Genomic DNA, 11453 nt, shown 5'->3' on the forward strand with positions numbered 1-11453 from the left:
GAGGGGAGGGGAGGGGAGGATGGAATCCCTCTAGGCTAGAGACTAACAGGTAGATAATTACTGTTTGTGAGAGGTTACAAGGATGTTGTGCAGTGAGGGAAAAACTGCAATGAGCCATAAAACCACTGACTCTGTTGAGGACACGATTTTTAGTCTCCAGCAGAGTTACAAATTTCACTTTCCAGGCTCATCTTCTGAAGGGCTTTTCTGCTGGAATGAGGCTCTGAAAGAGCACAGGAACAACTCGGAAATATGAGGAGGTTCCTCAGCATATCTAGACAAAAACAAACTCGTGATTTGTATGGATTAGCAGAAATAAACTCCTAAAATGTACATATATGTGTGTATAGACTAGAAGTCCAAGAAAAAAGTTTTCCTTGCATTGTCCGCTTTTCCAGGCTAACCAGTAGCTCTGAAAAACTTTGTTAAATTCTTTTGTCCTGTATATCACTATATTTCAGTGAAAACAAAGCTGCAAAAGAAACATGAATAGTTCTGATCATTCTGATTTTTGGCAAATCAAAACTTATTTATAATCTTCAGAGGTATTTCAGTGGTATTTGAGTGCACTGCTAAGCCTCATATGTTAACAGAGACTGAAAAAGAAGCTTTAGATTTGCTAATTGGAAGTTTTCATGCCTTTAATTACTTGAGTGACTGTCCCTAGACAGTTTTCTCTGTTGCAGGAAGATAAATGTAAACTCCCTTCTAAAGTGATGAATCTTATCTATTGTGTTCACATTTTTACAGAAATGAACAAAATACTTTTCTAGCCATGATTTTACAGGTGTGCTGTAAAAGATCATCTTCCAAGATTGACAGTAGTAGATTATTATCAACCAAGCAGGGAGCTCTAAGGCACTTGGGTGCATATTTTAGAAGGTTTATAGACAACTGCCCCACAGATTTAACTCCAGAAATCTATCCTCAGTACTAAAGGTAGATATAGACACGTGTACATATGAGATGTATATAATGTATAATGACGATTCTTTGCTTACCTTTATATTATAGCTGAAATGATGTGTTTGTATATTCTCATCATTTGTGGTATGTGTTTGTTGGTCTAAGGTTTACTCTGGGTAAAACTATCCTTAAAGCAAACACTCAACTCTGTTTTACATCTCTGAACCTATAGGTTACCTCCATGTGGTTTCAGCTTCAACCCTTTAACAACAAATTATTATTTATGTAAGCTGTCAAGTCCACACAGGACAAGCAGCTGCAGAAGAAGAAACTGAAGCACATAAACCATAGTGAGAAGCATAAGGCTCCCATAAAGACTTAGTATTTCTGTATTTAGTCCAGTAAGAGTGAATTATTCATTACAATCAGGCAAAACCTCCCCCAGACTTGCCATTTCATCCACAAGTTTTTTGAAAATTAAAGCTCAGCATGAGGCCACCGGAGAATTATTCTGAGTTAATAACACCTGCAAAGAACAGAGATTTCACTGTGAGGTAAATTGCTGTATGATTGCCCGCACATCAGCAAAAATTATAATTGGGAAAAACTGAATATTTTCTCTGTATTTAACTGGTGAGTATTTTGCAGGGTGTCGTTTTACATTAAGTGGTAGAGTTATAATTCAGAATGTCTTACAGCAGCCAATTGTGTTTGTTTTAACAGCAAGATTTCTTCTCTGTGAGAAGATTTCTATTGCTGTCAGCTGCTATTTCAACTTGATGCAATATGCATTTAGAGATCTTTCTTAATCTTAGGGAAAATAGTCAGAGACAGCCTTTAAACTGTGGATTGTTTTCCTCATGATTTCTTGTGTATTTAGCGGTTGATACTTTCCCCTGCCTAACTGTATCACATAAATAGCAAGCTAAGTCATGATTTTGATCTCTACATCTGCAGCGTATGTATACTCAGCAGCTCCCTGGACAGCAGTGGAAACTACTGAAAGCATACATCTTTGTTTCTTCCAGATGTTTCAGGACTGCACTCATAACTAACATGAAAAATTCAGGTGGAACTCCTAAATCAAATTAGGTCTTAACTTTATCAAAAAAAACGACAGAGAAAGAAAAAAAAGATAAATTGCCTTGTCGCCATATCATGCTGCGCTGTTACATGCTGAGGTATTATTGTCTGCATTTTCCACAAGTCCTATATCAGTTCACAACTCATGTTTGGAGCAGAATTCAGGCTTCTGCCTGATGACAGTAACACAACTCCAGCACAAAATGGATGAAGTTTGTATCATTCAAGATGGGTCTATATAGAGAACCTCAGATAGATCTCTTTTTGCCTGTCCTTTGAAGGGAACCATCTCTGGTCCACAGGCCAAGTATGCTTCCTAGCAAGACGTATTGCTGAGCCCAGTAGGTTGCTCAGAGACTCAGTTACTTGATTCAGGTGGGTCACCAGGCTAGCAGCTGGATGTGCCTTCTGCAAGGAAACTGCTTGGGCTCTGCCTGCTCATCTCTGGGCAAATGTTCTTTTGTGAGATGCAAAGTTACATGGTTTCATTTGAATTACAATGCACAATTTAATTACGTGGTTGCAATGGCTGAGGCTTACTTACCAGCAAGTTCTTTGTTCTAGAGAATATGCTTTTGAATTCTGCACTTTTTGTATTCTGCAGCATTGAATGCTGCCAGAAACCTGTCTTCTGTCCCTCCCTGTTAATCTCTCGTCACCCTTGTAATTTCTGTGCCTTACAGAGAAAGCTCAAGTGCTTGTCTCATTGAACTCAGATTTAAGATTATAGTCATAGCTGTTGGGCTGAGCTTTACCCCCTTCCCCAGTTGTAAGAGGGAAAAAAGCCTGGTTAAATCTGAGGGAAGACGAACATATCTAGGAGAGTAACAACTGTTTTCTGGTGTGTACTTCTAGTGCAATGAAATTTCCTTCAGTGAATTCCTGCTATATGATTTTTACAGTTACTAGAATAAAATGGGTGAATGCCTAAGAGACAGGAAACTAATAACTATATGAGTATGTTAGACAATAATATGTAGTGGGTGATGCTGTTATACATAACAGCTAAGCTATTCTTGCTGCAACACAGCAAAGGGCTAATATAAGACAGGTTCATTGTATCAACAGGGGATGTATTACAAAATAATTTGCTGGGCAAGATTAGGCTTTTCAGGCTCATCCAATCCTACTGCCTGCTCCAGAGGTTGCTGAGAAGTGTAATAAAATAACAAATCCTCACTGATTGACTAATCTTCCTTTTCTACAACACCTCAAAGTGTTTCCCTTTCTCACTTAAGAACAGAGCTGTGGCTAAACAGGCCTCCAGCACAGAACTGTGTAAGTCTTGCCATGGCCTCCAGCTTCAAGCTTGTCAGCTCTAAGTCACTGCTCATGGATCATCCTAGAATTTAACTCAGCTATTAGAGGGCTAGGGGAAGACCTGGTGTTTGGCTCAGGGCTCTAGGGAAGAGGAGAAGATGCAGGTGTATTGTATAAGCAAACTTCCATGTGTCAACATCCATGTGCTTGTCAGATGAATTTATCTGCTCCAGCTGCACTGCTCCAAGAGTGGATCTTTCAGTATATATTTATCTGACGTATTATGTGTCTGGAATGTGCTGTCAGTTTCTTTCACAGAAAATCTTCGTGGCATAGGGAATGTAATTATGAGGATGGTCTAGCATCATCATAGGATCGCACAGTATGAAATGAGGTACCAACTAACAGCATCCAACTGGGTTAGGTGCCGTATAGTGGGTGTTAACCCCTGTCCAGAAGAAAAGTGAAATAGGCAGAAAGTCACCTGTCATTTTACAGAGAAGAAAACCAATGCACTGAGAAAATGTGTGTTTAGACAAGTAAAAGTGGAAATCTGAGAGAAGCGTTGGGCTGTGGATTCTAGCTCCTGTTTCAGATGGTCTGTCATGTACAAACTTCTGCTGTTACAAAGTTGTAACGATGGAAAAAATGTCTCAAAAAAAGGAAAAATAATGGCCAAAACTGAAAGAAAGGAACACAAGGTATCCAGACTGAATTGCCATTTGCTTGAATTTAAAAGGATATTTTTCTATTCCTTCTCTGTTATAGATATGTACCTGAATTTAGATGCCTATATTTGAATTGTGTTATGAACTTGTTCACACTTCATGGGAATTCGTGTGCAGCGAGTCACATCTATCTCTGAGTTTGAAATGCTGCTGGAATTTAAATGTTATTAAAAAAAGAAACAAAATAAAAAAACCCTGTTTTTCTAGGTTGTCCTGGGGCCAAGAAGAATGAATTCCTGACTAGTGTTTTGGATGCATTGTCCACGGATATGGTGCATGCAGTTTCTGATCCATCATTGTCTTCTAGCCGGTGGGTTTCAGGTCCTTTTTATGTGTCTTTAAAAGTATTCTGGCAGAGGTGAATGAATTGTTGGGGGCTTTGAGAAGTAATTCCTTTTCTGCCTTCACAAAGGGTAAATTTCCAAGAACCCATCTAGGAGAGTTTGCTTTGAAGTTATTACAGTGGACTATGTCCACTGAACAGAGATACACTTGGTGGCTGAATTCTCATCAGCAACCCAGCTTAGATTTTATCTGTAGCTGCTGGTGCAACTGCATCTCAGTCTTTATTCTCTCAGGCTTAATGAATGTGTGCTACCTTCCTGATTCATATTTTGCCTAGTTGCTTGTAAAATAGACCAATGCTTTCAACAGTCCTGGGCAGAATTAAAAATGCGTAATTGCTGTCAGACTTTGGGCATCTGCAAGTTCAGGTGCTTACCATCTGAAAGTGGTAGGTGGCATTTATTGTTATAACTTACCCTGGAATTCAATACATTTAAGTGTTTTATCTCTAAAAGCATCCATCATGGGTTGTAATTGGAGCCTAGGTATTTGTCTATGCTGACTGTTGACCTACTTCAGTTGAGTATATTACATGTTTTAAGTGTCTGCCGTCTATGAAACTGTGTTTTTCTCTTTTCTATCTTCACTTTTCTCTGTTTCAGGAAATGAAAAGGCAAAGCACTGTTTTCTGAATATGGTGCTGACCTGAACACAGTTTCAGAGAGTTAACTGAGAGCAGATTCCAGCCCTTAGTGTAAAATCATTTGGCCAAGGTGAAAAAAGAGGGATTCACTACAGGAAGCTAGGGGCCAAAAGCAGAGAGGTTCATGTAACAAAACATCTGACTGTGATTTAACTATTCTGAAATAAAGGTTTAAACTGAGATTTATGTATCAGAATTAAGACTAAACTCTTGTTTTCTGTTTCAGGGTTTCAGAGCCTGATCCAAATCACACGCTGGAAGAGAGAGTGGTCCACTGGTATTTCAAACAGCTAGACAAAAATTCCAGTGGTGACATTGGCAAGAAAGAAATCAAGCCATTTAAGAGATTCCTAAGAAAGAAATCAAAACCCAAAAAATGTGTGAAGAAGTTTGTAGAATACTGTGATGTGAACAATGATAAGTCCTTGTCAGTTCAAGAATTAATGGGCTGCTTGGGAGTAACAAAAGAAGAAGGTAAAGCAGAAACAAAGAAACGCCATAGTAAGAACCTTTTCTGACTTTTCCAACCTTTTTCCCTAGATTCTTCAAAGCTAACAAAGTCTGGTATTTGCATATGCCAGAAGTATACCAAATAATACACCTGCCTATAGCTAGTGCAGCTGTTGCTTAGGACAGATGGTAGGAAAGCTGCTTCTGTGTAGGAAGATCATCACTTAGCTCCTACAGAATCAAAAACTTCCTGTTCATTCCAACCATTAAATGTATTAGAGTAGGAAACCTAAGAGGATAAGATAACAGTAACAGTCATCAAAAAGCCAGTTTAATGTTATTAGAGTATTATGTTCTGAGTGACTGGAAGTATGTCCTGAATTAGTGGAATCATAGAATCATAGAATGGCCTAGGCTGGAAGGGACCTTAGAGATCATTTAATCTGACCTCCCTGTCATGGGCCGGGATGCCTCTCAACTAGATCAGGCAACACAGTGTCACACCTGTGCTTTTTGGATTTATGCTGGGGAGGAAGCACACTGTGGAGCTTTCTAATGACTTCTCATTGCTCAAATGTGGTTTAGAGATACAGTGAGGAATGTGGTCATCTGCCAAACAGGTAGAACAACTGCTGGTACACAGCCACCTTATCTTGCTGCCAAACTGGTGGAAAAGGGAGCAACTAACTACAGTGTGTAATGTGCCCTGCAGAATTCAATCACACAATTCCTGAAAATTAGGAAGAATTCAAAAAAGGTAAATTGTAAGCAACAACAGTAAATCCGGATACTATAAGAAGTTGTAGAACATGAATATCAGCAATTTGACGGTTCATGAAAATAAAGCCAGGGCAGTAAAACAAAGGTGTCATAAGAAATAGAAAGCATACCAGGTGGGAAATGCAGTCAGAAATAAAATGGTTTCCACAAAATTGGTTGTGTTCAAGTCTAGCATGGTAATATTGCAGAAAGATGGAATGGTTCTACCCTGTACTAGTAAAGTAAATTATCTATGTCCCACAGAAACAAATATTTCAAAATTAATATATAAAATCCATGATTTCTTTTCCTGTGGGTTTTTTTTTGACCTTGCAATTTTCACTTAGATGAAAGAGATTAAAAAAAAATTTATATGAAGGTGGATGACTGTTGTTATCTTTATGCTATAAATGTGGAACCTGAAACTTAACACCTTCTTTTTTATTTACACTATTTGGCAGACTAGTGTTTTAAAGTAGAGGCCTTTATGGCCCTTTTCATATGTTAACATCCATTTCAAGACACTTCTGTCCTGCAGCAGCTGGCACTGCTTGGTCTCTTATTGTAGATGAAATTTGAGTCCAAAATCATTGACCCAGCACATAAAGGAAAGCTATAGCAAGACTCAAAGGAGAGCCTGTTTTTTTTCCTGTGCCCATTCCAATGAATAAACAAAGATTAGGCTAAACTGCCTGCTTTGGAAAAGAAAGTTATAAGATGCCTGAAATTATAGGATGATCACACACAGATTTAACTCAAGGAAAAATTACATTTAACATAACTAGAGATTGTTAACAGAGCCTCTCCAAAAACGTAGTCAATAATGAGAACAGTAATTTTTGGAAGGAAAAAGTACCTTGGAACTTTTGCATTGAAGAACAAATGGCATCCAGTTGGAAGAAAAATTAAACTAATTCATTTGGTTTCCTTCCTAGAAATGAATAATCTTAAAGACAAGACAGTAAAAATTGATTTTACTGAAATATCAGCATTGTACTTTGTTTCCTCTGCTTGATAATAGAATTTCCCTTTCTGATAATCCTGTCACTTGTACAAAAGAAGTCGATCACCACTTCACTACAGCTGGACTTCTAATTTTAGGAAGAGATGAGACCCTATCACCTGAGGTGGTGAGAACTCAGATAAGGAGCTGGCCCTGTATCATTCTGTGTGAGTCCTAGGTGTCTTGTGAGAACTAGTTGAAGCAATATAAAAGCCCTTAAGCTGCAAGACGTACTTTCTCAGGGAAATACTAGTTGCTGCAGTATTTTCCAAGGTCTAGTTTTGTTCTGCTTTGTCCCAGTACAACTTTATTGACTAGCAGACTGGCATGGAAAACCAGGAGAGTGAGTTCCTCCCTAGCCTCCCAGGCTTGGTTCTGAAGTTGAATGGGCCAGCAGACTCACGTAGCTGGAGTTATGTTTCCCTATTTAGAGCACTGTCTTGGACTTTGCCACTAGGAAACTTAAACACCATCGACCATCTTCTTATTTTACATGTGAAATGTGAACAATGTCTTTGGCTTGTAGAGGTGTTCCTGTGCAATATTTTTAAGCAAAGTACATGCTTTCCAGATAGTGTGTTTGCCCATGCTTCTTTCCCACCAGGGATCATAGGCTGTGTTTACTACTTATATATATAATGATTCTACTACCATATTTATAATGTTTTCTTTTCCCTCCTTTAGCAGCCCCTAAAACCAACACTGAGAGCACTTCATCCAGCAGGCAGGTGAGTACCGAAGAGAACAAGATCCCCATTTCTGCCTTGCCCAACTGAACTTCCTGGGGTTTTAGCAATTATCATGGCATCTCCCAACTGCATTCGTCTTCCATTCTGCAGGCTCACCAGGAAAATGCAGAGCAGCATCCTGATTAACAATTTTTGACTGAAGTTCTGTCTAAGAAAAGCTGAACCAGTCAGCTAGAGGTCCAGAGTAAATGTGCATGAATGCATAGTGAATTAGGCCTGCATATGGATGTTCCTGGTAAAGGAACATCCTCCTGTTTCCTTTACAAGTAAAGTGTAAATTGGCATATAAATTAGTGATAATTAGATGAGTGTAATTGAGTCCTCATGTCAGTCTTCTGCTTTCCTGAATGACAGCATTCCCATACAATTTTAAATGTGCAATGCATTATCTTCGTTTACCTTTTGCTGAATTCCATTAGCTTTCCTGTGTGTCACAATATAGACATAAACTTACACTGATTGAAATTACTCTTTGTGAGCAAAGCCATGCATTTCCCATGCCCTCTGAATATCTATACATTTCACAAACTCCTCTGAATTATTATATGGTGGCTTTAAGCACCTTTTAAAATCTTAGTGTAGAGAAAAGAGCTGTCACTTTCAAATGCCTTTGCTGGCTGAGCAAAATGATGCTGGAGAACTAGGATTTGCAGAAGTCTGCTGATGTATGTTAAAACTAAAATTGGCTAGGTCTGTGGAATGATTGTAGCAAATAAAACGTCAAGTGCCCTGACAGCATAATCCATGATTTGTTTTTGCATCAATTTTCTGCAAAGACTTGATTCTGTTTTTCTGAATAACACCAGTGTATGTAGGGAGTTTTGGCTACTCCAAGACATTCAAAGCTACAAAAAGCATGAAAGCTGAGTTTTTAGATGAAGAAAGGTACGCACTGAAAAGAAGACATTCAAGTGGAAGCTCAGGAACAAAAGATTAGTAAAAGGTTTCTCATTTGTGTGTGTATATTTTTATAAACATTAATCCTAAAGATTCAGTTTTCTGGGCAATATAGCACTTTTGGATGGGTCTGAAGAAGGTCTTAGGAGTCTGGGTCTGAAGAAGGTCTTAGGAGTCTGCCAGTTATTTGAATGATCTAGTAAAAGAACTGTCTTCATAACATTCTTGCCTCAGTTTTATATTAGAGGAATTAAATGATTAATGCCCACAATAGCATCAGTAAATGATGATTTGTTTTACAAAATATTCATATAAAAATATTATAAGAACAGGCCAGGTAACCCTAGGAAAAGAGGAATTTGGCTAAAAATATCCAAAAGCCATAGTTGTGGTTGATGTCTTTCAATCTATCAGAAAGCTAGGCTAATTTGTTAAAATCTTAACCCAGGGTGAACCTCCTCAGAAGCCGAGAGAAATCTTCTCATTGTTGCTAGTCAATCTGTTACTTGCTCTATCTCTGATTTGTTTGATGTTAGGTTCACACTTCCTAAGGCAAGCTCAACATTGGTTGCAGGTTCTACGGGAGACCTCCTACATATCTTTGATGGAATATGAAATATTCTCACAGCTAGAGGGATGTGATAAGTTTCTGTTTGTTTAAACAAATGTTTGTGGTCTTAACTTTTCAAGTTCCCCCCACAAATCACTTATGCTTTAAGCAAGGCGGCCTGAAAACAATTATCCTGTCGGAACTCAAAAACATTCAAAGGGGTTATTTTAATTATATAATGGCAATTACTGGCACACGTGCATTACACTTGAAGCATGACAAGCCCTCTCCCCTTTCTCGTAATCTGATCCTGACTTGCAGAATCTGCAATAAAAGTGTCCTACAGCGTCTATGGTTTTTAATTTTGTCCAATAGTTTTGCTGACTCAGCACCAATTATTTTAAAAGCTATTGCTGAGAAATGATAGCCTTGAATTAAAGCTGGCTCAGCAAAACATCTGTTGGCAGTTTCATACTCGAACAATACAAGGCTGCAAATGCAGAAGGTGGCTTTCGTCACAAAAGTTTTCACTTGAAAGGAAGTTACTGAAAAGCAGCTGGGCTGGGTAGGAGCAGCTCAAAGGAAACGACCCATCTAGGAAGGAGTGATCACACTTGCACCACTTGGGAGACAGGCACTCAAAAACTCGTTTTCTACTAGTTTATTGGCGCAGTTCAGTTATATCTATGTTTATGTCTGCTTAGACATGCATTCCTGAATATTTTTTTTTTACATATATGCATATCTATACATGTACATGCTTATTGAAAGAAAGCGGGTATAGATACATATACTAATATGTTAACTGAGGCTCAGTCGTGGTTGCTTTAAAAGAGGTCAAATGCATGATGGATCTGACAGAAGTGGGGTAATGGCCAAGTATATTTCCCTTGCTCAGCTCCACCCTGTCCAACAAACATACACATACATGCACACACACACTGTCAATGAGACCCAGAGGGACTTTTGCAGCCTAGCAAAAAGTTTACAAGGAAGCTATAGACTGTTCATAAGACTTTGGCCAGCAGCCCATTCCTTATACATCACATGCTATAGAAAGGTATATTGCACCAGGGACTTGCCCAGGCAGTTGCTACAACTTTGGGTTTGACAGATACAGATTTAAAGAGGCCATAGGTAAGGAATAGTAAAGATGTTGCTTTTGCCTGTGTTTGTAGATGCTGTGAAGAACTACAGGACAGGGATTTTTTTTTTTATTCCCCATACATAGTTTTGCAGAACTCTAATAGTGGCATATGGAACACTGCTGAAAAATGTTTGTACTTGATTATTTGAAAACATCACTAACATTACAAAATTTTCCATCTTTCTTTCAGCAAGGATCTAAGAAGCAAGGGTAAACAGCTTACTGATCCAAGGCAGATCTCTTTGACATGTGGGAGATTTCCTCACCAAAAGGCAATAAGAACAACTGTAGTATTTGCACTTTGTACTTAAAAATGTAAATTCACTTTGTAGAAATGCAATATTTAAACAGACTTTTTTTTTTTTAATCTGTGAAAATGTAATGGCTAGTTTTTAAAATTTATCACATACAATGTATGTGTATTCTTTTTTTGTCTGAAATATGTAAAACATGTTGGAGATGTAAAAGTTTGCATTTAAACCATTTTTTAAAAGATAGCTTTTTGGCAAACAATAGCATAGAAACCTAATTTTATGTATTTTGGTTTCAATATTATACCTTGTTTTTCTTAATCAAGTCATTTAAGTAGAGTTATACTGAAAAGCCTACTGTACTCTGAATTTTGTCCAGGCAGTGTTGGATGTTTCAGGTTTGCAGGACTGAGCGAAGTGTATAAATTGTTGTTTACTTGGTTTTGCAGGTTTTAACTGAATGGATTGTTCCTTGGTGGCAATATTCTATTTCATTTTACTTTTATTGTTATTGATATGCTTTCCAAAGATCATGCAATGAAAATGCAACCACTAATGGATTTAGAAGAGTTATTCTGCAGTTGGGATACTTGTAGAGGTGCCTTCCAATATAAGTTTTGGTATGATTTTTTCCCCTGTTTGTTTTCACTTGGGTTATGAATACAGCAAACCAACAAGGAGT

The 11453-nt window shown here is 38.1% G+C and overlaps 1 protein-coding gene across 1 annotated transcript; it reads left to right on the forward strand.

Annotated features, from left to right (window-relative positions):
- The first annotated feature begins 4188 nt into the window (after window positions 1-4188).
- On the forward strand, window positions 4189-11232 carry LOC104273829 (SPARC-related modular calcium-binding protein 2-like). The gene is made up of 4 exons (XM_009869275.1): window positions 4189-4287; window positions 5192-5466; window positions 7865-7905; window positions 10711-11232. The coding sequence occupies exons 1-4, from the start codon at window positions 4247-4249 to the stop codon at window positions 10732-10734; spliced, it is 381 nt and encodes a 126-aa protein (XP_009867577.1). The 5' UTR covers window positions 4189-4246; the 3' UTR covers window positions 10735-11232.
- The last annotated feature ends 221 nt before the right edge of the window (window positions 11233-11453 follow it).

This window comes from Apaloderma vittatum, unplaced genomic scaffold (assembly GCF_000703405.1).
Source record: "Apaloderma vittatum isolate BGI_N311 unplaced genomic scaffold, ASM70340v1 scaffold21835, whole genome shotgun sequence".
NCBI lineage: Eukaryota > Metazoa > Chordata > Aves > Trogoniformes > Trogonidae > Apaloderma > Apaloderma vittatum.

Bases quoted from the DNA above. Each gene is read 5' to 3' on its own strand.
- LOC104273829 (XM_009869275.1), top strand. From the start codon at position 4,247: ATGGTGCATGCAGTTTCTGATCCATCATTGTCTTCTAGCCG. The intron at 4,288-5,191 runs GTGGGTTTCAGG...TTTCTGTTTCAG, and splicing joins CCATCATTGTCTTCTAGCCG to GGTTTCAGAGCCTGATCCAA. The intron at 5,467-7,864 runs GTAAGAACCTTT...CTCCTTTAGCAG, and splicing joins AGAAACAAAGAAACGCCATA to CCCCTAAAACCAACACTGAG.